At 42.6% G+C, this 27,523-nt stretch overlaps 1 protein-coding gene across 6 annotated transcripts in view; it reads left to right on the forward strand.

The window, feature by feature from the left end:
* The window catches only part of Asxl1 (ASXL transcriptional regulator 1), a 76,819-nt gene that overhangs the window by 41,272 nt on the left and 8,024 nt on the right, over nt 1-27,523 (forward strand). For all 6 annotated transcript variants that reach the window (XM_076570884.1, XM_076570879.1, XM_076570880.1 and 3 more), the window contains 6 exons: nt 21,147-21,267; nt 21,343-21,440; nt 23,870-23,963; nt 24,386-24,538; nt 25,564-25,727; nt 25,827-25,923. In XM_076570884.1, coding sequence (XP_076426999.1) covers nt 21,147-21,267; nt 21,343-21,440; nt 23,870-23,963; nt 24,386-24,538; nt 25,564-25,727; nt 25,827-25,923 — 727 coding nt within the window. The remainder of the gene's footprint in view (nt 1-21,146; nt 21,268-21,342; nt 21,441-23,869; nt 23,964-24,385; nt 24,539-25,563; nt 25,728-25,826; nt 25,924-27,523) is intronic.

The following is a 27,523-nucleotide window of genomic DNA, read 5'->3' on the forward strand; positions in this document are numbered from 1 at the left end:
GACTCCTAGCACCACACACTATTATTCTTATTTTCTAGAAATGTGTTAGGTTTTTTGTTACTGTAAAAACAAACAAAGCAGAGGCAGGTGGATCTCTGTGAGTTCGAGGCCAGCCTGGTCTACAAAGCGAGTTCCGGGAAAGGCACAAAGCTACACAGAGAAACCCTGTCTCAAAAAACAAAAAACAAACAAAAACAAAAATGCAACACCAAGTCTGAAGGCTGGTGTAGTTGAGTTGGTAGAATTCTTGTCTTGCATATATGAAGTCCTGCTTTTAATTCCTAGCACCACATAAACCAGCCAAACATAGTAGTACATGCCTGTCATTCAAGCACTTGGTGGGAGTATGGTTACAGCAGGATCAGAAGTTCAAGAGCATCTTAATCACATATTGAGTCCAAGGCTAGTCTGTGATACAGGAGGGGACTCCCCCACCTAGCAAAACAAATGCTCTGAGATAATTAAAATGTTTGTTGACAAGTTTGCATGTTTCTGTCCATGATCAGTTGATCCTGGTGCTCTTGGGACCATGGTCGGGTGGCAAGGCACACGGTGGCACGAAAGGCAGTCTACTTCCTACCCAAACATTGAAGTAGTAAGAGTCTTTCTTCCTGTCCCCTACAGGGCACCACTCCATCCCATGACTAGAAGACTTCTATTTGGTCCCACCCTTCACTGTTCACTAGGTCCAAGCTGAGGACTTTAGCATATGGGCCTGTTTTGATCAGTGTTCTACTGCTTTGAAGAGACATTGTGACCACAACAATTCTTACAAAAGAAAGCATTTAATTGGGGCTTACTTACTTACACTTTCAGAAGTTTAGTCCCTTATCATTGCAGGGATCATGTAGCCTGGTAGGCCTGGTGCTTGAGAAGTAACTGAGAGCTATATCTGGATCCACAGGCAGCAGGGAGAGAGAGCCACAGGACCTGGCTTGTGCTTTTGAAAACCTTACAGCCCACCTTCAGTGACACACTTCCTCTCTAACAAGGCTACACCTCCTAATCCTGTCAAGTAGTGCCACTTCCCTGGTGACCCAAGAATTCAAATCTATGAGCCTATGGGGACCATTCTCTTCAGATCCAAACTATTGCAACAATGACAAATACTTAGAAATGAATACACATTTATGAGACCATCAACTGTAATTGAGTATGATGGATATGGTCATAGCTTGGCCTGCCCCCTAGGAATGTGCTGCCTACAATAGGCTAAGCCCTCATATATCAATTTACAGTCAAAAAAATTCCCCACAGACGAAATACTTACAGGTCAATCTGATGGAGGCAACTCCTCATTTGAGGTTCCCTCTTCCCAAGATGTCAAGTTGATCACCAAGAATAGCCACTACAGATGTTTTTCATGCCTTTAATTCTAACTTAGGGGTGTAGGAGTTGAACCAGGGCCAAACAAAACTTACTACTTGTTGCGGGCCGCAGGAATATATCCTAAGAACTCAGCTGGTTATGGCAAAGTCACTACCTGGAGGGATCATGGAATTCCTCCAGAGGAAGGCAAATCCCAAGGAGTTTTTGGTGTTACTTGGCTTGTTATATATCAGCTGCATTCTGTTATGAAAATCATGTGTGCCTTCATAGTTTTCCCAATTGATTTTTCCCTAAGAAAGGCTAACAATGTGGACTGATCACTCTCTAGACATACACATTCCAGGCATTTGGAGAACAGCCTCAGGAAAGGCTTTCTCTGGAATCAGATATCTCCCCTAGCCACTTTCAAGGACTAAAGGAGACATCACCCAGGTGGTCACCCAATTTCCGAGGATTAACAGTGATAACAACCCACAGGCGAGTCTCCTGACTTAAGGTAAATTCCACAAGGGGACACCGCCTAGGTCAGGTAGACATTAAGTAATAGCTTTACACAATTTAGCTCAGACCCCTCCTTTCTTACAGCCTTACTAACTTTATAGACCTCTAACTACTTACCTAACCACTTCTAGGAATTTTTAGATAACCTTCTGTGCTAACAGCTATGCTCAGCCAGAACTCCCAGTTCAAGTCTCCCTGTAATTATCATTATTGGTAGCATCCGGCCAGGTCCATCACCGGATGGAGGAAAGTACCTTATCAGAGATACTTCTGTACTCTCCAAGAACAGACTTAAGCATCCAGGTTACCTGGTTGAGAAGGCCTGGCGGATGTGTCAATTAAGCCTGTTCTTATCACTCCTCCATTTGACCCTGGAAGCCTGGCTTTGCACTGCTAAGGAAATACTGCTTGTAAGTAAATATATACCAGAACTCCCAGGGCAGGAGAGGACAGAGAAGAGAGAAGAGAATGGAAGAACTAGATGGGTAAGAACTTGAGAGGAACGAACTGAGATGGGGAAGAACTAGATTGAAGAACTAAAAGAGAGGACTAGAGGAACGAGATGGAAGATGAGGAAGAGCCAAATGGGGAAGAACAAGATGAGGAAGAGCCAGATGAGAGAGAAGGAGACGGGAGAGGAGCTGATAGGGGAAAGAACTAGATAGATGAGAACCTAGAAGGGACAGAACTAGATGAAGGAATTAAGATAGAACTTAGAGGGGACAGTAGATAAATATAGAAAAATCAGGCAAGAAAGGAGCTAGACATGAGAACAGAACTAAAGCTGTGTATAAAGGATGTTATGCCAGAGGAATTAAAGCGAATGGACCAATGAACTCTGCGTGCGTAGACTGATTTACCGACCCTAAAGAATAGATCCTCAGCTGGTTGATAGAGCCTTCCGTGGACCCTGGGAGGGGACTATCGAGGGGCTGGACCCCCATAGTCCTCGATAACTACTTAGCCACACTCCTAGTCCTCTCATTTTATTATTATCAAAATGTAAGGAATAGGCATATTCCTATAATACCAACACTCAAGGCTAAAGCAGAAGGGTTGCTATTCAGGCCAGCCTATTACATATAAGTTCTAGGCTAGCTAGGGTTATTTAGCAAGACCCTGTCTCAACAAAACAAAACAATTTAGGACATCAAGTAGTATAATCAGTGTCAAACAATAGTAGTGTGTTACCCACATTCCTATTGTAGTTGCCATTTAGCCAACAGCTCACATTTTTATCTCCCCATACTTTTTCCTTTTGTTCCTTCACAGTCTGTTTTGCTCTTTACCTCCATCTCCATGTGACTATTGAATTGTCACTGTGGAAGTTTTTTCTGTAGTTCACATAAACATACATTTTTTTCAGTGTGTGTGCCCTTTTTTTTCTCAGTGTGCTGCTGATTGTGAGATTTATGCATTGCTGTTGGATATATTAGTTCATATATAATGACTTGATAGGTATTGATCCCCTCACCCATAAAGGAACATTTGGGTTTTCCAGCTTTGGACTATTACAAATAAGATTTTTATGACTATTTCTATACAAGTCTTTATGTGGAAATGCTTTTGTTTTTCCTAGAACAAAGTGGCATTAAATGGCCAAGTTGTATGGTAGGCATAGATTTAACTTTGGTATATGTATGACATATATGAGCTTATGTTTCTGTGTGTGCACATATGCAAAAAGGTGCAAAGCATCTGTGTCTGTTTGTGGAGCCAGAGGTCAGTGTCTTCTGCAATGGCTCTCTACCTTAGTTTTTGAGACAAGGTCTCTACCCCAGTCTGGAACTCACTGATTCAGGTAGGCTGGTTGGTTAGTGAGCTCCAGGTATCCACCTGTCTCTGCCTCCCCAGCCATGGGGCTTGGGCTTGCTTTTTGTTTGTTTTGTTTTTACATGGGTGCTGGGCATCCAAATGTAGGTACTCATGTCTATAAAAGCAAGTATTTACCTACTGAGCCGTCTCCCTAGTCCTCCACTTAACTTAAAAAAAAAAAGTTTTATTTCTTTGGGGGAATCAGAAAGATAGCAACATTTTTGTGTATTTTCTACATAGCTCTCCCCAGTATAAATGTGACCCAAAGACCGCATGTATCCCAGGATGTAGTTGGACTTTCTTTGGACTCCCTGCTCCCGAATAATGACATGGAGACTTTTTATTAATTATGAAAGCATGGCCTTAGCTTAGGCTTGTTCCCAACTATCTCTTAATACTTAAATTAACCCATTTATATTCATCTACATTCTGCCATGTGACTTGTTACCTCTCTTCAGTATTGTATGTCTGACTTGCTCTGAGTTGCCTAACTCCAAGTCTAGCTGGTGAAATCCCCGCCTCAGATTCTTCCCCCAAGTTCCTCTCTCTCCCCAGAAGTTCTGCCTATCCTTTCCTGCCTAGCTATTAGCTGTTCAACTCTTTATTAAACAAGTCAGAAGGTGCCTTAGGCAGGCAAGGAAGGACAAAGACACATCTTCACACAGTGTGATCAGATATCCCACAATACCAGGATAGCTATTGATGATGCCCAATTTGTTGACCACAGTGTCTTCTCACAATGTTGGCACTTCTGTCTTACTTAATTGTAGTACATTTAAAACTAAGAAATTCACAATGGTACAGTTTAGTACGAATATTAAGAAGGTCTTTTAATAAAAAACCCGGAGCCACCAGGCATTGGTGTCACACACCTTTAATCCCAGCACCCAGGAGGCAGAGAGAGACAGGTGAATCTCTGTGAGTTCAAGGCCAGCCTGGTCTACAAAGTGAGTTCCAGGACAGGCTCCAAAGCTACACAGAGAAACCCTGTCTTGAAAAAACAAACCAAACAAACAAACCCGGAGCCAGATATTGGGGTAAATGCTGAAAGATCAGAAAGACAAAGCAAAAAGCCACAGCTGCCACCTCTTACCTCTAGGACTCCTCAGCCTGAAAAAGCTCCCTAGCTGAAAGGCTCCAGCTGCAAAGGTTTCCATGAATTCTCTGACTGAAAGTCTCTGTGCCCTTAGCTGAAAAGCCTTTAGTTCTTGTCTCCTCACACTTTATATACCTTTCTCTGCTCAGCCATCACTTCCTTCTTAGTGCTGGGATTAATGCCATGTATGCTTCCCAAATACTGGGATTAAAGGTGTGTGCCACCACTGCCTGGCATCTATGTTTAATCTAGTGGCTTGTTCTGTTCTCTGATCTTAGGCAGATTTTATTAGGGTACACAACATATCACCACAGTACAGCACTGCTAACTCTGCTTTATGCAGTTCAGTTTTTCTGCTATTGTTGTTTTTCTGTTAAGGACACAGTATTGAATGCAGCACTGCATTCAGTTGTCTCCTTATTTAAGAGATTTTGTCTGAGTCATTTCTGTCCATAATTTACTAGTTATATATCCTTTTGTCTGTAGTCTTATAATAAACAAAGCTTTTTAAAAATTATTTTATTATTAGCCATTTCAGTGTGTCACAATGTGTTTGTAGGCATCAGAGGACAACTTGAAGGAATCAGGTCTTCACTGTGTGGTAATTAAACTCAGGTCATCAGGCTTGTTTGGCCAGTGCCTCTACTCACTGAGCTGTCTCAATGGCTCTCAACTGTTCTTTAAATTTACTAATGCTATACTTTACATCAGGTTTCTTACTTAAAATCATACTTACATAACTCACTTGTAGGCTGAATGTGAAGGTGCACCCTGTAATTCCAACTCTTTGGAGGCTGAAATTAGCCTGGACTACATAGTGAGTTCCAGGCCAACCTGGTATACATAGTGAGACCCACCCTGTCTTAACATCAGAATAAATGTATTTGTGGTGTTGTATGAATGATTTTTGTTTCTTAAAATAAGTGAGAGTATGGGTAGGCGGATAGGTAGGTAGAGGTTGGAACTAGAGAGATGGTTAAGAATGCATTCTGTTATTATAGAGGACCTGAGTTAGGTCCCTAAATACCCATTGCCAATACCAATAAGTACAGCTCCAAGGGATCTGACACACTCTTGCCTCCATGGGCACTGTACTCACATGTACAAACACATATTTAATTGAAAATAAAACTATTTTTAATATTCAAAAAATCAATGTGAAATTATAACAACCATTATTTTAAAGTTCAACAGTTGAATGACAATTAGTACATTGGTGTTATTAACCACCTCTTTTGTAGTTTCCAAGTTATTTTTTTCCTCCATTCTGTTCTTTGGAGCAGTTTTTGACAAACATCAGTCTGATTTCTTTTTCTGTGGTTTTGTCTGGTCTTTGGTTTATGTATTTGTTAGCTTAAAGACTAGAGAAAGACCAGAGCTGAACATGCCTTTGACGACATCTTCCTGAGTGCTTTGCTTACCTTGCTTCCTAAAGAAACTTGACTCCATCCATCCTTACCTTTTTGTTCATCCACATTGAGCATGCCTTCTTGTACACTTACTGGTGCCTTGTTATTTTCTTCATTCTCTTTCTGACTAGTTTTGTGTGGTGGTTTATTCTGTCAGGTATCTTGTTGTTGGCTTTTTTTTTTTTTTTTTTTTCTCCTAGTCAGGATTTCTATGTGTTAACAGTCCTGGCTTTCCTGGAACTCACTCTGTAGACCAGATTGGCCTCAAGCTCAGAGATCCCCCAGCCTCTGCCTCCAGAGTGCTGGGATCAAAGGCGTGCGCCACCACAGCATATTCTTAGAATTGTGATTTGGCCCTTAAATAGCATCTAAAGCCTGATATGATGATGTATACCTAATCTCAGTTGAAAAAGAGGCCGAGGCAGAAGGTCATGAGTTAAAGGCCAGCCTAGGCTATATAGGGAGACCCTGTCTCAAAAACAAAAAACAGAGGCTAGAGAGATGGCTTAGCAGTTAAGAGAACTTGTTATTCTTGCAGAGGACTTGGGTTCATTTCCTAGCACTCACATGGGAAACTAATTCCAATTCCAAAGGGTCTAATGCCTCTGCTGGCTCCCTTGGGCACTATGGGAATGTGATGCATAGAGATACATACAGAAAAGTGCCCATGACACATAAAACACAAATAAGTTTTCAGGGGGGAAAAAAAACCTTAAATATTCTTATTTAACTTGCCGAATATAGGGAAACACAGTTTAACTCTGCAAATTTCTTTTCTTCTGTTTGTAACATTTGTGTTTTTTCTGAGTTGGTTTCAATTGATTATCCTAGTAGGGATAATTTTGTATGTGTGTGGGGGGGCATCTTTGTATGCCTACATTTAAAAGAAAAAACAAAACCACCTTTGTTACTGGGAAGTTGGAGAGATGGCTTGCTTGTTTGTTGTTTATGCAACAGGTTGCTAGGGACTTCCATTCAGTTCTCAGAACTGCCTTTAATTCCACTTCAGTAGGATCGGATGCCCTCTTCTGGCCTCCACAGGCACCAGGCTGGCACACAGCAGCCATACATGCAAGCAAAACACTCATAGAAATTTTAAAAAGTATTTTAAAAATAAAAATTTAAAGATTTGTTAGTGGTTTGGTTAAGTTACATGGAAACTACTGCGAGTTTTGTTTGTAAGAATCTTCGGCTAAGAAACAGTGTGCACTTGATAGTCTGTTAAGGTCAAGATTTTTTTTCCTGTCTAGAATAGGTCATTTTTTGATTCTTGAGGCTGTTTTTGACATTTCTAGTCTGTGTAATAGGAATAGCCACTATGTGAGGTCCTGAGTAAGGACCAGGCACTGTTCTGTAATTCTTTTGGCTTAAGTATAATCTTGGGTAGTTTCACCACACTTGAGGGCTAGACAGTTAACACATTGGAAAGCTTTCCTCTGTAGCTCTCTGCAGCTCTCTCTTTTGTGGTGTCCTGTCCTACAGACCCTGGCTACCTGAGTCTTTCTGCCCTTCCCAGCTGTCTCTTTCAGGGGCAGGCCATCCAACACCCTTCTGCAATAGTGCCTTTGAAATTCTTTCTAAATGATAATTGGCAGGCATGAACTCATGCCAAGCCAAGATCTATCTGGTTTCTAGAAAATAACACTCATGTGATTCAAGGCATATGGTACCACATGTGGCTAAGCCTTTTTCTATTTGAAAACTGTCATAGTCATAGCTTGAAAAAAAAAAGTAGCAGTTGATTAATGCAGTGTAATACCAATTATCTGTACATTCCTAAGGGGTTTAAAAAAACTTGTGCAGCATTGTCTTTTTTCTTTCATTACATTCAGTACATTATCTGTAAATAGGTAATGTTATGATAGGAATAAAAAATGAAGGAACTTAACCCACATAAAAAGCTGGGTTTGGCAATGCCTACTTGTAATTCCAGCACTAGGGGGCTGAAACTGGTAAGTCCTTGGAGTTTGCTGACCACCTAGCCAGCCTAACCAAATGATGAGCTCCAGATTTGGTGAGAGACCCTGTCTTGTCTCCAAAAAAAAGTGCCAGTGAGATGGCTTAGTGGGGTGTAAAAGCACTTGCAGGGTACACAAACCTGATGGATGACCTGAGATCGATCCCTGGAACCCACATGAAGGCAAAATGAGAGAAATAACTTCCAAAACCTCCAAATGTCTTATGATTTCTACGTGTTTCATGGCATGCACATGTATATACACACAGACTTCTTGGGATCAGGGTTGGCTGAGGGGAGGGAGAAGGAAATTAAAACAGTGGAAAGCAACTCTGGTGTCCACTTATGAGCATATACACGTACATGAACTAAAAGAAACGAACAAAACCTTAGTGTGTTTATTGTTTAGTCCACCCCTCCACCTTCTGTAACTATTCCTATTCCTGCTACACTATCCTTCAGTGCCCACTTTAGCCCTCTTGTTCTCCTAAGCCTGGTGGACACCCTTCTGCTCCCTGTTCAAGTTCTGACCTCCACTATAAGCTACCCCCTGGGCTCTGCCATCTGCATGATGTCACATTCACACACAACCTTGCTCTGTGTCACTTAGTAGAAGTGAGACCTAGTTTAGAGAAGAAAATAGCAAATGTTTTCTTTCTTTTTTTTCTTTTTCCTTTTTTTCTTTTGGTTTTTAGAGACAGGGTTTCTCTGTGTAGTTTTGGTGCCTGTTCTTGATCTCACTCTAGACCAGGATAGCCTTGAACTCACAGAGATCCGCCTGGCTCTGCCTCCCAAGTGCTGGGATTAAAGGCATGTGCCACCATCGCCAGGCATGTGTTCTCAATTGAAAAATTGATTGATCTTTTGTTTTTTGTTTGTAGAAAAACTCATATACTCATACACACTCATACACTCTTTGAGTTGTATTGTGCCATAACAGAGTTTGACTGAGATTGTATTCAGACCGTGGCTATCAGGAAGAAGTTGGATGGCCTGTTACTCTCTGCTTAACCCTTGAGGCAGGGTCTCTCACTAAGCTGGGAAATAGGCTGGAGGCCAGCAAGCTCCAGCAGTCCATTCTCTGCCCCCTCTCCCAGTGCCTGGGTTACAGGTGCTTATATGGGGTTTGAACTTGGTTTCCCATGCTCACACAGGTGCTCTTACTCACTAAGCTGGATAAGAGCAATAGTGTTTCTGTTTGCAAAACATTAATGGTCATCTAAATGGGGAGTGGTTACATAAATGTGATCGTTCACATCGTGGAATATTATGCAACTGAGAAGAAAGTTAGGCACTGCCGATGAAATCATAATGTGATCCCTAGAGTAGTTGTTTTTTTGTGTTTTATTTATTTAATTACACTTACGATATATTTATTAATTACACTCATGATATTAATTATATTTGTGGTATTCGTTGATTACATTCGCAGTATTCATTCAATAATTATATTTATGATATTAATTACATTAATTATATTGATTTATTATATTCATGATATTATGTCCTGATACAACTGTCCATTTGTGGGACTTTTCCATCACACAAAACAGAGATTCGGTACTTAGGAAATCATTGCTCTATATTCCTTTCTTCTCCATCTTGAGATAACATCTAGTCTTTCTGTCTCTATAAATTTGTATATTCTATATATTTCATGTAATACAATTCTATAGTATTTGTCCTTTTTTAATGTAAAAACATTTTATGTACAACTGCAGGAGAAATAATACACAGATAGCTTGAACATAAAAACAGCTTATAATTCAAAAGTCCAGGGTTATTTTAAGCAGTAAATATTTTCTCTGTAGGAAATAGTAAAAATGATAACATTTCCCAATAAGCCCTTTTAAGCCAAATGATAGCTGAATTATACATATAAATATTGATTAGATTCTGAGATGCAGAAGAAACTTATCTTCATCTCTTCAGAGAGCTATCTTTTACTTAAGTTGTGTAAGTGAGATACCTATTCATCTTCCCCTTCACTGTTGGATTTACAACAGACATTTTTCTATAGGCTAATCCATAATCTAAAAAGATGTTAGCCTCCCCGTCTGAAAGTATGGCCAGCATTTTCTTTCATCAGCTTTATACAGTATAAATTCTTATCCTAATTTGTTTTTGTTGTTTATTTGTTTGGTTTTTTGGTTTTTCGAGACAGAGTTTCTCTGTATAACAGTCCTGGCTGTCCTGGAACTTGCTTTGTAGACTGGACTGGCCTCGAACTCACTGAGATCTGCCTGTCTCTGCCTCCCAAGTGCTGGGATTAAAGGCTTGCGCCACCACTGCCTGGCTTAAGTAGATGCCTTTTAAAAGCAAAGTGCAGAATATTATCTGTGATAGGCATTTTGGGGAGTGTGTCTTTAAGAATGAAGGGAAAGTAAAATAGATGGGTATATTATCTATGCACAAAGAAGTGCAAGGAAAAGAAAAGCATTACAGTAGGCTGCTTGAGAGGGGATGGGGCAGAATGAAGAGTTGGAGTGACATGGTGAAGTAGGAGAGGGACCAGCGACACTTGTAAATACAGCCTTGGTTATGGTTTTGACTCTTGTAATTATCTGATGTTTTCCTACTTAAAAATATTATATCAAATATAGGGAATAAAAATAGGTTGTGGAGAAGAGCTGAAGCCCAGTATTCCCAACAGCTGTAAATTTCTTTGGATATAGCTATCATATTGATCTCTTCCTCCTCCTCTTCCTCTTTTGAAGGTTTTGACCTCAGGCTGTCATTCTTCTTGTTTCCAGTATGTAGCTTTTGTAGGGACAGGCAACCATCCCTGCCTATATGCCTAGACTGAAGGGTTGGTCTGACCCAGGCAAACTGGGGCCAGTTGGTTACTTATTGGCATTCACATAGCTGTTTTCTAAGTATTAGATTTTTATTATTTTATTTTTGTCTGCGCATATGTGTACTGCTTTATATGCCTGGTGCCTGTGGGTGCCAAAAGAGGACATCAGATCACCTGGAACTGGAATTACAGTTATGAGCTGCTATACGGGTGCTGGGGATCAAATCTGGGTTCTATAGAAGAGCAGCTAGTGCTCTTAACCACTGAGCCATCTCTTCAGCCCTCACATGAAAGTTTTTCCAGAGCTTCTTTTATCTGCATCTTGGAAATTCTCTTTACTTTTCTCCTTGTCTTTCCTAGATCTCATGAGACTCGGTTTCTTGTAGTTTATGTGCATACTCTCTGTGCAATTCATTTATGCAGAGCACAGTTGAATAGAGTTGCCTTTTGAGAAATAGGTGTGTGGGAGGTAAGTTGAGATCTCAACACTTGTTGTATTCTGTGTTCCGTATTGTGTTAGTAGTAGTTTGGGACAGAGGCCTAAGATTTTACTTTGGCTTATTTTTATTTTATCTATCTATCCATCTATCTGTCTATCTATCTATCTACCTACATACCTTCCTACCTACTTACTTATTTTGAGGTAGGACTTCTCTGTGCAGTACTGGCTGTCTGGAAACTTAACTCTGTAGACCAGTCTGGACTTGAACTCACAGAAATCCGCTTGCATCTGCCTCCCGAGTGCTGGGGTTAAAGACGTGCACCACCACTGCCTGGCTTGCTTATTTTTTAAAAAGAAGAGTTTGATTTTTAATTATAGATCTGTGTATATGAGTGTGCATAGCAGCAAAAGCCAAAGGCATCAGCTCCCCTGGAGCTGAAGTTAGGGCAGTTGTGAGCTGCATTTCTTGAACGCTAGGAGAGGAACTCTGGTCTTCTGCTAGAGCGGTATGCACTTAACTGCTGAATCATCTCTCCAGCCTTGATTTTATTCTTAATTCATTCTCCAAAACTTGCTTGAGAGGTATGATGTCCTGCCTGCATATGATGTGTTCTCTGTATTTTGAAGTTACATAATATGATATGAGATGGATCTTTTGTTCATTAGAGTGGGCCTCTTGCCATAATTATAAAGCCTGGAAACTTGGGTCTTTTCATCTGAGTACAGTTTTGGTTTTTTGTTTCTACTATGTGCATGCATGTGCACGAAGGTCAGACGACAGCTGACCCTGTGAGTTCTCTCCCTTCTACCCTGTGAGTCCTAAAATTAAACTGAGGCCATCAGGCTTGGCAGTGGCCTTAACCCACTAAGCCGTCTCACTGGCCCTTGAGTGAATGAGTGTGTTGCTCACATGTATGTCAGTGTATCGTGTGCATCTGGAGTTACGCACAATTGTGAACTGCCATGTGGACAGGATGCTAGGGATTGGACCTGGGACCTCTGCAAGAGTAAGTGCTTTAAAACACTGGATCATCTTTTTAGTCATTTCTCTGAGAGAGAATATATTATTTCTAATAACCTGCTTTTAGATCCCAACATTGTGTGTTTGCTTATGCTTCTTGATGATTTTTTAAAAAGCACCCTGTGCTTGTTGGGGCTCTTAGAGAATGTTTACTATGACATTTATCTTCTTCCTTTTGATTTCTACTTCTGTTTGTTTAATTTTGGACATCTTTCATCTAACAGCTGTGCTTAAACATCTGCCAGTCCTTGCTGAGTCCTTCATATTGAGAGAACTAACTGATGGGTTCTCTGCTGTGAGCAGTGAGTGGTTAGGATAGAGAGATGGAAACCCATCTGGTTTGGGGGGCTCCTCAGTTACCTACTTGAAGGTGTGCTCTTTTAAGTTCTGGTACCTGTCTTGCTGTTTCTCTTCCTCTCCCTCTGTTTCTGGTACTGCAGATAAACCTAGAACCTTGGAATGCTCCTGCTTCAGCCTCCATAGTAGCTGGGAATACAGGCTTAGGTCACTAGACCTGCAGTCCTTTGAATGCTTGCCAGTCAGCTAAGAACAGGTGAGGTGGTTTGGGGGATCTCTGGAAGCCCCTCTGGGAACATAGCTCTTTTGTATGTTGTCTTTGTTCTTACTTAGAGTATGGCATCTTACTCCCCATTTCCCATGTCTGTGCCTATTGTCTTCTCTTTGAGAATTTCTTGGGTTCAACCCAACTAGAACAAATACTGCAGTTCTTCCAGAACTGGAAGAGTATTGCTTGAATGGCAGGGAAATGACCTGAGGAATCTGCTTATCCAGAAGAATAGCAAGTTCTCCTGTTGGCAGCCCCATGTTTCCTTCCCTTCTATCTGGCTTATTTTCAGTAACGTTTCCTCTGTGGCATTAGATTTTGAGTTTTCTTCTCCTGCCAAGTCACTTACCTTCCTTCCCAGCTGCCTTCTAGAGTCTGTTCATATCCCTCACTTTGCTGTCTTCCACCTCCCCTTCTCTTTGTGCACTGCATCTTTATTATTTCTTTGTATCCGTTCTTTTGATGCTGCAGGGGATGAAGAGAGGCATGTATTTGGTTGCTATATTTCAACATAGGAGTTAAAGCCTTCCTGCAGAAAAGGTGGGGAATGACCTTGACTTCCACCATTGACCTTCCTCTTCCCACCTACTCAGTAAGCCAGGTTTCCTCCTATATGTGGCCATGAAAAAAATATGTGCTATTTTGTTGCTATAGATATGGTTTTACTCCTTAACTCTTGTTTAGCCGTGTACCCTATCAGTCTTAGCTTTTATTTCCAGTACACATTATTAAGACTTTTCAAGATGCTTCCAGTTTTTCACTATTGAAAACTGGTTGGGGCTGAAGAGGGCTCAGCAATAAAGATCACTGGCTGCTCTTGTAGAGGACCCAAGTTTTGGGTTCCCAGCACCCACTTGGCAGCTTATAACCCCCTGTAACTAACCTCAGTTCCAAGGAGTCTGATGCTCTCTTCTGGCATAAGCACATGATGTAAACATACATGGTAGCAATACACATAAGATAAAAATAAGTGATTGCTTAATTTTTTTATATTATTTATTTTTTATTTCATTTGAATTGGTGTTTTGCCTGTATGCATGTTTGTGTGAGGGTGTCAGATGCCTTGGAACTAGAATTATAGACAGCCATGAGCTGCCATGTGGATGCTGGCAATTAAACCCTGGTCCTCAGGAAGTACTCTTAACCACCAAGACATCTCTCCAGCCCCTAAATTTAAAATATAAGTGGCAGTACTTATAAGAGTCTGGGCCTTGATGATATAGTCCATTAAATTTTCTTCACATTTTATAATTGATGGGAAAAGTGAGATTATAAAGTCTCAATCCTTTGAACATTTTTTCATTGTTGTTGACAGCCCTGGCATTCTTGGTGTAGCTCAGGGTGACATGGAAGTCATAATTACCCTCCTGCCTCAGCTTTCCAAGTGTTGGGATTATAGGTATGTGCCACCTTGCCAAATATTTTATTGAGAAATGTGTGTCTGTCAGTCTCAGAAGGCAGCATCCTTCAGGTGGGTCCTAGGACTTGAACTTAGATCGATCATTAAGCTTGGCAGAAAATGCTGAGTAATCTCTCTGGCCGGTTTTTAGACTGTTTATTTCACTTAGTATGTATACACATTTTACTTTAAAAATACTAAGATGTATTTGATTATGTGTTGCTGGTGGTGCTAATATGGTGCTAATAATACTATTACGTTACCATTTTAAAGTCAAGAAATTATGCATTCTAAAGTATATCTAGACTTTAGAGTTTCAGAGGAATAGTGAGCCATGGTTACCATTAACTACAAACTTGTCCTGCAGATGTGGGTGGCAGATCACAGGAAAATTTTATTTTTGGTTGATGGAAACTCCTTTTTTGTCACACAGTTTGAAACTCTTATTACAAGAGTGTGCTCACTTTAAGCATAATAGTACTTCCTTTATTTACTTCTTTGACAGCTGTAACATTGAAATGAATTTCAAACTCAGTAGAACTATTTTATATCAAATTTAAGAGAAATGACAAAATCTCGGTTGGAGAGATGAGTCAGTGGTTAAGATCACTGACTCCATGTCCAGAAAACCCAGTTCAATTCCCAGCACCCACATTACAGCTCACAACTTCTATAATTCAATCACAGGGAATGTGATACCCATTCTGACCTCCATGGGCACTAGGCACACTTGGAGAGCACAGACATACATGCAAACAAAGTACTCAAACACATTAAGTAAAGTAAAAATTCTTTAAAATCAAATAATGAAGTTTAGGGGCTGGTGAGATAGCTCAGTGTTTAAGAGCATTTGTTACACTTGCAGAGGACCTGAGTTTGAGTCTCGGCACCCACAAAGTACTTCATAACTGTCCACCACTCCAGTACCAGGCAATCCTATGCCCTCTTCTGAACTCTGTGGTCCACAAACACACAGGCAAAACACTCATACATAGAATAAAATAAATCCAGCAGTGGCACAGGCCTTTAATCCCAGCACTCAGGAAGCAGAGCCAGGCAGATCTCTGCGAGTTTGAGGCCAGCCTGGTCTACAGAGTGAGCTCTAGGACAGGCCCCAAAGCTACACAGAGAAACCCTGTCTCAAAAAACCAAATAAATAAAATAAATCTAAAATAGTGTTTAAAAATGAAGTTTTAAACACACATTAAGTTTGCTTTAATAGTTTTAATTCTTAATGATTTACATAACAAAATCACAACATCATTAGGTGTTTTAGATCAAGGTTTACCAGGGCATAGTTGACTGACCATACAATTTTCTCCAATTTGGTGGCTTTTTAATATATTCATAAAGTTATACGATAGTTACCATGCTCTAATTTTAGAACATTTTATCACCCCCAAAAGAAACAAACCCTTGAGTGGTGTCATTCACTATCCCTCTTTTCAGCCCTGAGCAACTACTTGTTTAGTCGCTGGAGTTTAAAAGAAGCACCTCCCTGCTGGGCAACTTTAAAAAAAAATGTTTTGAGAGTATCGTTACATCATTTCCCCATCCCCTTTTCTCTCTCCAAATCCTGCTATGTGCTGCCCCTCCCCCTTGCTCTCTTTCAAATTCATGGCCTTCTTTTTTCTTTGTGGTGTGTGTGTGTGTCTGTGTGTGTGTGTGTGTGTGTGCGCGCGCGCGCGTGCGTGCGCGCGTGCGTGCGTGCGTGCGTGCGTGCGTGCGTGCGTGCGTGCGTGCATGCATTCCTAAATAATTACAACCTGCTCAGTCTGTCTGTATAGCATTGCACGCATGTATGTTTTCAGAGCTAACCATTTGGTAACCATTGGGTATGCTCTTCCCTGGGGAAGACTATTTCTTTTTCTTTTTTGGTTTTTTGAGACAGGGTTTCTCTGTGTAGCTTTGCGCCTTTCCTGGAACTCACTTGGTAGCCCAGGCTGGCCTCGAACTCACAGAGATCCGCCTAGCTCTGCCTCCCGAGTGCTGGGATTAAAGGCGTGCGCCACCACCGCCTGGCAATTTCTTAATAGCTTGTAGTCCTTTGTCTAGGGTTGAGGCCTGCTGAGCTTTCCCTCTCCATTTTAGCTAGTCTTTTAGTGTTGTGTTTGTTCAAGTCATGTTTGGGCAGTCAGGTTGATGATACTTTATGCTGTAGCTTCTGACTTTTCCTAGACACGGTCTTAACAGCAAACTGTCTTTCTCTGGTAGAATCCTGCCTCTTCTGAAGTGATCCCTGAGCCTTGGTTGTACGAGTTATGTTGTAGATATATCCATTGGGACTGGGCTGCACAACTGCATTTTCATTCATTGTGGTTTTCAACAGATCTCTATCTGTTGCAAAGAGAAGTTTCCCTGATGAGGGGTGCACTTTCCTAGCTAGACCCTGGAGAAGGATGTCAGTGTCCTTTACTACCAGCAGAGGCTGATGGATCTCTGAATTCAATACCAGCCTGCTCTGCATAGTCTGTTCCATGCAACCCAGAGCTATATAGTGAGACCCTGTCTTACAAGAGTATTTGTCCTTGTCCTGTTTCTGAAAAATACCTTTGATGTTTGAGGCCCTTTGCTTTTCTATGTAGGAGAGAGGGAGAGGGGTGTGTGTGTGTGGCTGTCTGTGTAGAGCTGGAGACATGGCTCAGAGGTTAAGTCTACTTGTAAAGGACCCCAGCACTCACATGTAAAGGACCCCAGCACTCACATGGTAACTCACAACCATCTCCTAACTCAAGTTCCAGAGGATTTGGTATCCTCTTCTGGTCTCTTTGGACACCATGCATGCATGTGGTTCACATATGTACATGAAGGCAAAACATTCATTCATATAAAATAAATCTTTAAAATAACTAAAATATGTTGACTTTTGCATTGTAATTCGAGTATCCTTTGGGGGGAGAATTGACATTTTTTTCAATACTGAACTTTCTTAAATATGGTGTTGAGGCTGGAGCGATGCCTCAGCAGTTGAGAACACGTGGCTGCTTTTTCAGAGAACCCAAATTGAATTGAGAGAACCCAGCACTCACATGGTGGCTCAATCATCTATAACGCTAGTTCCAGGAGATCTGATGCTCTTTGCTTCTACAAGAGTATCAAGTATACATGTGATTCACAGATATACAAAACATCCAGACACATAAAATAAGTTTAAAAAATAAAAACAAAACATGATGTAGCTCTCCACTGAGATTTTTAAATCTTTCTCATAATTTTGTATTTTTTCCCCTAATATTGTATTTCTCTTGTGGAATTTATGTCTGGGTAATTTATGGTCTGTTTTTTGTCCTCATTTGTGATGTTACTATTGATGTTAATGTTGGCTTTTTTTATGACATAATTGTTTGATTGGGAATTTCATATCATGTATCCCAATCCTGCTTACCTCCCAATCCCTCTGTATCCTCCCCTTACCCCTGCAATATCCCCCCAAAAAATTAATTAAAAACAAAACCAAAACAAAACCAAACGAAAACCCACATTGCTCCTCAATCTTTGGAACACCTCTTCATTCATCCTAGTGGCATTGGGTGCTGTGGTGTGTCACACAGTATACCCTTTTGTCCAATCAGCTTCACCCACAAAATGTTCATTGCTGTGACTTATTGGTCTGGTTCAAGGCCTCTGGCATACCCTCATCACTGCACTCTCACTGAAACTCCTCTTGGATATCCTGCTGTTGCCCTGACTCATGGAGATCCTGTGGCTATTGTTCTCCAGGACTAGTCCCTTTACACCACACTCCAGGAGGTCATAGATGGGGTAGATGTTATGGTGGGCCAACCCAAGGCCCAAGATGTGGGTCTGGGTGGTAGCTGAGCTGGCCCACTGGTACTGAGGCCCTCAGGTGAGGGGCAGAGCTAGTTCTCCCACATTCAGGGTGAGGGCCATCTGTCTTTAAGTGCTGGGGCTTGGGGTGGGCTCTCCTGCTGTAGTGCCCAGCAAGGGACAGGGCCAGTGAGGGGTGGGATCAACTCAGCATGGCCCTAAGATGTCAACACGCCCTAGACATCTACACAGCCCTCATTGGTAACAGGAGCCAGGGACATCAGCACAGACCCTGATTGCTGCTGGGCCATGGGCCCAGACATGGATGGCCCTAGGCAGCAGTCTGGGCCCGGACAACACCATGGCTCCATGTAGCAGTACAGGCCACCCAGATCAGCACAGCCCTAGTGCCTGCATGGCCCTAAGACGCCAGCATGCCACAGGATGCAGCCTAGAACCATGGCACCACAGGCCATGAATCTTGATTGTGGTAGGACCCACAGACCCTGGTTATGGTTGGACCACAGACCCAGATACAGTCCTCATCTGTCACCATGGCCCCAGGTGCCGGCCCAGACCCCTGGCATCAGCATGGCTTTCGACAATATCAGGAGCCATGGACATCAAGACAGACCCTGGCCTGGACAAGATCATGGGCCCTGGTGACAGCATGGCCTTGAGTGCCAACATGGCCATGGGTTATGGCCTAGGCCCCCAGGGATCCATCGGCCACAGACATCAACACAGACCCTGGTTGTGGTAGGACCACCGACCTAGACGTGGTCCTCATCAGCAGACTGGGCCCAGGTGTCACCATGGCCCCAGGTGACAGCTCAGCCTTTAGATGCTTTCTGACTTCCATGTGCACGCTAGTATCTCCCCCACTCCCCATAATAATTATTTAGGCAGCTTAAAAAAGATTTAGACACTTAAGCTCCATTCTTGAAACCTTGGTCCCCTTTTCTTTGCCTCCATGTGTTAGGTGACCCATTTTCTGGGCTCCCACAGCTCTCTGCATACTCACACTCTGTTATTGTTATTTATATTAGAATCAGTTTTTCCCTGTTCAAATAAGATTCTTGAGTACGCGTGTCTTAGTTAGGGTTTCTATTGCTGTGAAGAGTCTCCATGACTATGGCAACTCTTTTTTTTTTTTTTTTTAAATGATATATATATAGTATTCTGCCTGTTTGTTTGTGTGCAGGCCAAAAGAGGGCCTCAGATCTCATTATAGGTGGCTGTGAGCCACTATGTGGTTGCTGGGAATTGAACTCAGGACCTCTGGAAGAATAGCCAGTGCTCTTAACCTCTGAGCCATCTCTCCAGCCCCATGGCAACTCTTAAAAAGGAAAACATCAAAAAAAAAAAAAAGCCGGGCGTGGTGGCGCACGCCTTTAATCCCAGCACTCGGGAGGCAGAGCCAGGCGGATCTCTGTGAGTTCGAGGCCAGCCTGGGCTACCAAGTGAGCTCCAGGAAAGGCGCAAAGCTACACAGAGAAACCCTGTCTCGAAAAACCAAAAAAAAAAAAAAAAAGGAAAACATTTAATTGGAGCTTGCTTGCAGTTTCAGAGGTTTAATCTATTGTCATCATGGCAGGAAGTATGGTGGCATGCAGGCAGGTATAGTACTGGAGATATAGTTGAGAGTTCTACATCTGGATCCAAGGACAGCAGGAAGAGAATGTCGTTAGGCCTGGCTTGAGCTTCTGAAACCTCAAAGCCCTCCCCCAGTGACATACCTCCTCCACAAGGCCACATATGCTCCAAAAAGGCTATACCTCTTAATAGTGCCACTCCCCATGAGGATCATTTTCCTTCAACCATCATAATAGGTGATTCCCACTTCTTCCCAGGAACTAATGTGGGGTAGCTTATAAGGAGGTGCTAAGTGTTTAATAACATGTTAATGCAAACATAGACCATGTGATTTGTTTGTTTTGTTTTGGGTTTTTGGTTTGTTCATTTTTTGAGATAGAGTTTCTCTGTATGGCCCTGGCTGTACTGGACACTGTGGTTTTCTTAATAATATTTGTGAAAAAAACTTGATAGAAAGCTCACAGAAGATAGAAACATCAATCAATACATCAGTACTTTAAATCTGGGAAACAGAAATCATGAAGAAGTAAAAAAGAATACTTTAGAGCTGAGGATGTAGCTTACCTAGTTAGTAGAGTGCTTGCTTGCATGCCCAAAGCCCTGGTTCAATTCCCAACATCATGTAAAACCAGGTGTGATGGTGCATGCCTATAATCCCAGTGTTTAGGACGTGAGGCAGAGGCAGGAGGATCAGTAGTTCAAGTTTGAAATACATGAGACTATCTGAGAACAAAAGGAAAATAATATTTTAAATATTGGTGGGTGCAGGGGATCATTGGAACCGTCATGGAAGGGGGGTTGTAAATCCATCTTCAAAAGCATGTATTGTGTGCCTTTGCTATCTTTTGGTGGTGTTTCTCTGGGCTTCAGAGGCTGTTGAGCTGGTCTATGCAGCAGGACAACCAAAGGGTTCCCGGCACCGTGGTCTACCTCACTACCTGTCTGCCCTGGTTTCTGTGAAGGCCATCTAACCATCCATTTTGCTTTGGTTGGTTATGCCAACTGGACCTTTCACCACATTGTGGCTATTCATAGTGTTCAAGAGATGGCTGCTTCAAGGAGCAGAGAAAAACTGGTTATCCTCAACCTGAACATGATCCAGCATTGGATTGGCAATGGTGCTGATCTCTCTAAGCCTATGGAGAAATGCCTGGGTCTTTCTGACCTTTTCCCTCTGCGTCCTATAATGATTGCAAATGCTGGGAGACATCAGAGGAAATGAGCATCAGAATCCTTTTAGCTTCTTGAAAACAGAATCAGAAACCATAGTATCAGAAACAAGCTGACAGAAGTGAACACAGCAGGGGGTTGAAAGGTCAAGGGCCCCTAAAACTCTAATGTAGAGCTCTTCGTTGGATTTGATGGTCAAAAAACCATGTATTTCAGAATGTCTGCTGTGCTTGTTGGATTTGAAAGGTTTTGTTCACCTGAGTTTTAACTTGCTATCATAGAAGGATGCTGTGCAGTGGTCTCGAAGTGTAGCTACAGCAGATGGAGACGAGCCAGAGGACTCAGCTGATGTGGAAAGCTGTGGGTCTAATGAAACCAGCACCGTGAGTGGTGAAAATGATGGTAAGTACTAGAACAAGAGGTGGGAAGAGACCAAGCAGTTCCTAGGGACTAAACTTTTGTTTTCCTGTCTTCTAGTATCTCTGGATGAAACATCGTCGAATGCATCCTGTTCTACAGAGTCTCAGAGCCGGCCCCTCTCCAATTCCAGGGACAGCCACAGGGCTTCCTCACAGGTAATGAGGTGCATTGGTGACAGGATAAGAGTGGGTAGGTGAGAGCAGGCACATGATAGGGTTCTTTCATCTTCAGCAGATGGTCCGGAGATAGCTTTGAAGAGTGAAGAGAATAAAGTTGGTTGTTATTTCAACATTCTACTTTATTTTGAGACAGGGTCTTGTCTTACTGTGTAGTTCTGGCTATGTAGTCTAGCTAGCCTTGAACTTGCTATGTAGACAAGACTGGTCTTGAACTCAGAGCAATCTGTTTACCTCTTCCCTTCCAGTGTTGGGATTAAAGATACATACCACCATACCCCACTCCTAGTAACATTTTTAGAAGCAGCCTGTAGAGAACTGCTTATTAAGCCTGAGAGTAGTGCCTAGGTAATTATGTGGATGGTTTTCTTGTTGTTTTGGTTTCTCAAGACATGGTATCTCTGTAGCCCTGGCTGTCCTAGACCAGGCTGGCTTCAGACTCAGAGATTCTACTTCCTGAGTGTCTGCCTCCTGAGTGCTAGGGTTAAAGGAGTGGGCCACTACCACCCAACTGTAATTATGTTTCTCCTTCCTCCATTTCTCTCTTATTTTCCTCAGCCCTCATAGAGCCCAGGCTAGCCTAACTTGCTGTAGATGTAACTAACCGTCTTATTAAAATAAGAAACACAGAACCAATGTAAAAGAGAAAGCCGAGAGGTCAGAGCTCAGAGCTAAAATCTTACCTCCTGCAGTGCTCCCAGCTTCCCCAAAAGAGAGCTACTTCCTGTGTGTCTGTCTTTAAATAGTCTTTCTGTTCTGCTTTCTCGTTGGTTGTAAACCCAAACACATGACTGCCTCATCACTGTAAGTACCACCCTCCAGGTCTTAAAGGCGTATGTCTCCAATGCTGGCTGTATCCCTGAACACAAAGAGATCTACCTAGCTCTTCTACCAAGTGCTGGGATTAAAGGCGTGCGTCACCACCACCATGCTCTTGCTATGGCTCTAATAGCTCTGACCCCTGGGCAACTTTATTTATTAACATACAATCAAAATCACATTTCAGTACAAATAAAATACCACCATAACTTGCTATGTAGCCAAGGATGGCCTTGAACTCCTGGTCATCCTGTCTGTGTCTCCTAGATGCTCCTAAGTGCTTTGATTCTAGGTGTGTGCGCCATCATACTTACCTCATCCTGTTAGTTCTTACACCATGTTTGTAAATGTCCAGGAAGAAGTCACAGTGCATTGAGAATATGAGAACATGTACTTGAGAGGCAGCAGTTGGAAAGATGAGCCTGCCAACTTCCTTTTCTTCTACAGTGCTGGGGATTGGATCCAGGGCCTTGTACAGGCTAGGCAAACACTCTATCACTGAGCTATGTACTCGGCCCCCTGTCACTTCCAGCTGTGACAAGTTCCTTATCTATAGATGGGAACAGTAGTATATGATTACTTTTTTTTCTTTGTTGTCAGCTGAGGGAGTGTGCTTGGTGCATTGATATTAGACCATATCTGTACTAACATTGCCTGGGAGATTTGTGTGCGTGTGAACTCCTTTTTTTCTTTCTTCAAGACAGGGTTTCTCTGTGTAGCTTTGCGCCTTTCCTGGAACTCACTTGGTAGCCCAGGCTGGCCTTGAACTCGCAGAGATCTGCCTGCCTCTGCCTCCCAAGTGCTGGGATTAAAGGCGTGTGCCACCACCGCCCGGGCGTCAACTCTTTTTTTTTTTTTTTTTTTTTAAATATATATATTTTATTTTATTTTTTATTTTTTTTTAAGATTTATTTATTTATTATGTATACAGCATATGTGACTGCAGGTCAGAAGAGGGCACTAGATCTCATTACAGATGGTTGTGAGCCACCATGTGGTTGCTGGGAATTGAACTCAGGACCTCTGGAAGAGCAGTTAGTGCTCTTAACCACTGAGCCATCTCTCCAGCCCCTCAACTCTTTTTTTTAAAAGATTTATTCCTCTTTATTTTATGCATATGAATGTTTTGTTTGCTTGTGTTTATGTGCACTGTGCACTGTATATATGTTCTAGAGTGGGGCCTGAAAAGGAATCAGATCTCTTGGAATTAGAGTTACAGATGCTTGTTAGCTGCCATGTGGGAATCAAACCCTGGTTCTCTGGAAGAGAAGCCGGTGTTCTTAACTGCTGAGCCATCTCTCCAGACCCTAACATGGGGGGACGGGTGTGTGTGTGTGTGTATGTGTGTGTGTGTCTGTCTGTCTGGCCACAGTTTGTGGAGTTGAAAGGACAACTTCGGAGAGTCAGTTCTCTTCTCCCCCTATTGGATTTTGGGACAAAGGTCATCAGGTTTGTGCAGGAAGTACCTTTAGCCATTGGGCCCCTTCACATGAACTCTTAGGAGTGAAGGAGTAGGACAAAGCCAAAGAAGTGCTGTAGTGGCCCTGGGATGACTCCTTTCTTCTTTTAAATCCCTCCTGGAAACACAGGCAAACAAACAAAAGAAAAAGACGGGGGTCATGCTGCCTCGTGTCGTCCTGACTCCTCTGAAGGTAAACGGGGCCCACGTGGAATCTGCATCAGGTATGTGTGGCCTCGGTGGTTGTGGTGCATTTTCCTAGGGTCTTGGATACCTGGCTCGGTCAGCAGCCTTTGACTTAGCAGTGTGATACCAGTAGAGTTGTTGAGTCCAAGAGCCATGAAAACTAACCCAGGAAGGCAGTGTATTGTTGTGGTGAGGGCTTTGTGTTGGGTTCTGTCATATACCCTCCTCTTGCCTCCAGGGTCGGCTGTGAACATCTAATGATAACTTTGCCAGTACTTGGTAGTTTGGCGTAAAAGCTGTGGTTTGCCATTCTTTAGTGATATTTTATTAGGTGGTGGTCTCTGCTAGCCAAGGGCTGGGAGCCAGAAGCATATCAGGGAGAGCTGGGATAGCTAAACTTGTCTGAGAGCCATGGATATAGCGTGTGATGCTTTTGACCAGTGGAATGCTGTGCCCTCAGGGTTCTCAAGCCGTCATGCTGATGGTGAAAGCGGCAGCCCATCCAGCAGCAGCAGTGGCTCTCTGGCCTTGGGCAGCACTGCTATTCGAGGCCAGGCAGAGGTCACCCGAGACCCTGCCCCGCTCTTGAGAGGCTTCAGGAAGCCAGCTACAGGTGAGTGGGTTAGCACATGTTGCCTCTACCTATAAAAGAGCCCCCTGAAGGTAAAAGTAAAAAGATGGTTATCTTCTCCACTTTTTCAGTTTAATTTTGCCTCTTGGGTGTAACCTGCTATATTTTGATTTTTTTTTTCCTCTTATTTTGATTATTCCATTTGAGTAAACTCCTGTAGGCAGAAATAGACTCACATTGCTTCTTACCTGTCACTGTGGGGACTGGTCTGTACCTGCCTTGATATTGTTTCATAAGTGTTTGGATTGCTCTCTTCTCCGTGAAGAATCCCTACGTCCATTTTTGGAGGTGTAGCATCCTGCTTACAACTCAGCATCAGCAATCAGTCAGACGCTCCATTGTTTTAGCCTAGGCCGTGTGTTGAATGGTGGCATGTGTTGGATCTGGAGCAGGCAGACAAGCTCAGTGAGGCTGTCTGCAGGACTAGTGTGCTGTTGGCTATTTCAGGACTGCTTTCTTAAGGCCCACCAGCTATGGTTGTGTCGTAGTTGGGCTGTGTGGAACTGTGTGAAGACCAGCTTTGGATTCTGAAAGTTAGACTGTGTCATTGCCAAGTGGAAGTGAAGTGAGCCTTTACTATTTTGATGTAGTTACAGTTCAGCAGCAGTGCTTAATCCAAGATGACCAGGTCTCTTACTTATAGTGATTTTTTTTTTCAAATAAAAATAGCATTTGCATACATCAGAGAGGTAAGACCCTTCACTTGACTTTTAATAACCCTTAGTACATGTCTGCCTGTAGAACATACCTCTTTCACAAAGCCTTCTGTGTAGGTGTTTCTGTAGTCCACTAACTACCTGGCTTCTCCAGTTTGGCTTTGTGGAGCTGGTTCTCTAATCTTAGTGGGAAGCTTAGAACCTGCCCTGTCTGATTTTCTTGGGAAGAATGTCTTCCTCCCTTTGGCTTTGATCCTGGGGGAGGCAAGCCTGGGTGTTCGTTCGCAGGATCTTTTTTTGGGGGTGGGGGGTTTAAGCTGAAAATCTATACCCTTACTTCCAAAACTGCAGGTCAGATGAAGCGCAACAGAGGGGAAGAGGTAGATTTTGAGACACCTGGGTCCATTCTTGTCAACACCAACCTCCGTGCTCTGATAAACTCTCGGACCTTCCATGCCCTGCCAGCACATTTCCAGCAGCAACTCCTCTTCCTCCTGCCTGAAGTGGATAGACAGGTGCCAGTGCACACTTCCTCTTGGTCTCTCTCTGTCTAGGCGGGCTCCTGTGCTCTGCAGTTGCCTTACTCTTCTCATTTTGTCCCTTGCCCCTCCTAGGTGGGGACAGATGGCCTGCTGCGCCTCAGCAGCAGCGCACTCAATAATGAGTTTTTCACCCATGCAGCTCAGAGCTGGCGGGAACGCCTTGCTGATGGTGAGTAGACTTGTCACACATGGCTTGAGAGGCCTGTCGTGTGGTATTTTGTAGCTCTGAGGTTAAGAGTATTACCTGCAGCTGGGCGGTGGTGGCAGCCACCTTGAATCTCAGCTCTCGGGAGGCAGAGGCAGGCAGATCTCTGAGTTCCAGGACAGGCAGGGCTATACATAGAAACCCTGTCTCGGAAAAAGAAAAAAATGATGTTGCCTGCTCTTCCAGAGAACCCAGTTTCAATTCCCAGCACCTCCATGGAAACTCAGAATTGTCTATTACTCTAGTTCTTGGGGATCTGATGTCCTCTTCTGATGTCCTCTTCTGGCATCCTCCTAGGGTGTGAGGTACACACATAGTGCATGCATTTACATGCAGACAAAACACCCATACATGCTAAGCTAAAAAACAACGGAAGCACCATTACCTCTCAGGCTTTTGTCTAAAATCAAGTGTAAAATCCAGGTGCTCATTTTGACTACGTCTTTCTCAGAGGATATTAATGTAAGGTAGGCTTTGCTCACAGTACTAATAAATGTGGTGTTATTGATAGGACACACTGCTCTGAAAACGCAACACCTTAGGGATATCCATTCTACATGTTCTTTTTACTATTAATAATATATATATCTATACCTTCTGGTAACGGATTGTTACCACCTCAAGATGACATACTCAGTGCCACCATGCTCTTTGTGTCATAGCTAGAGTAAATGCTAGTGTCTTTGAATTTAGTTTTCTATAGTAACTTCATGATAAATGTGTGGAGAGGATCCCTAGACTACCCCTGGGTTTCATTGTTATTGACAGTTTATATACAGAGCTGGGACTTATTGCAGCAAAATCATATAAACTCATATAAAGTAAAATCAGCAATGGGAGAAGGCATAGGTTTCTGAAGTCCTTTCTGTGGAATCAAGCAGGACATAAATGAATATCTCAGAAGTAAATTGACAGTGTGAAAATGTCTACCTGTGAAGTTTGGTAAAGACTTAGTACCCAGGATTTTATGTGTATATGTATGTGTATGTTGATATGTGCACATGAGTCCAGGTGCCTTAGAAGCCAGAAGTGTTAGATTCTCTGGAGCTGGAGTTACAGGAGTTGTAAGCCACCTGATACAGATTTTCAGAACTGAACTGTTAACCACTGAGCCCTGGTACCCAGGATTTTATTGGGACTGATTCTGTTGAAAGCCATTGCTAGTCTTAAAAGGAAACCAGACACTCATTTTCCTTCATCTTCTTTATCAAGAGGTATTAATACAAGACATTGGTGCCTAAAAAGAAAGCAGATGTCTTTAGTATGAATAACATTGTTGGCATCAAGAGCAGCCCAACGAGCTCCTCTTCAGTTAGGGTGAGCGTGAGAGTACTTGAAGTCCGCGTTCCCAGATCCCACCAAATGGGCATCCTCAAAGATAAAGATTCAGGTCTGCAATGGTAACGTTCTACATAGGGAGTAAGGATGGTTCTTCTGGTTGCTCATTGTTTTGATTAGTGTATTGCTTGCTCCTGACTAGTTATGGAGGAGTAAATATTTCTTATAGTAGAAGTGTTAGTTCTGTCCTGAGCATGCTGTGGAAGGGCCACTGATAGAGACAGGA

Source organism: Peromyscus maniculatus, chromosome 4, assembly GCF_049852395.1.
Source record: "Peromyscus maniculatus bairdii isolate BWxNUB_F1_BW_parent chromosome 4, HU_Pman_BW_mat_3.1, whole genome shotgun sequence".
In the NCBI taxonomy this organism is placed as follows: Eukaryota; Metazoa; Chordata; class Mammalia; order Rodentia; family Cricetidae; genus Peromyscus; species Peromyscus maniculatus.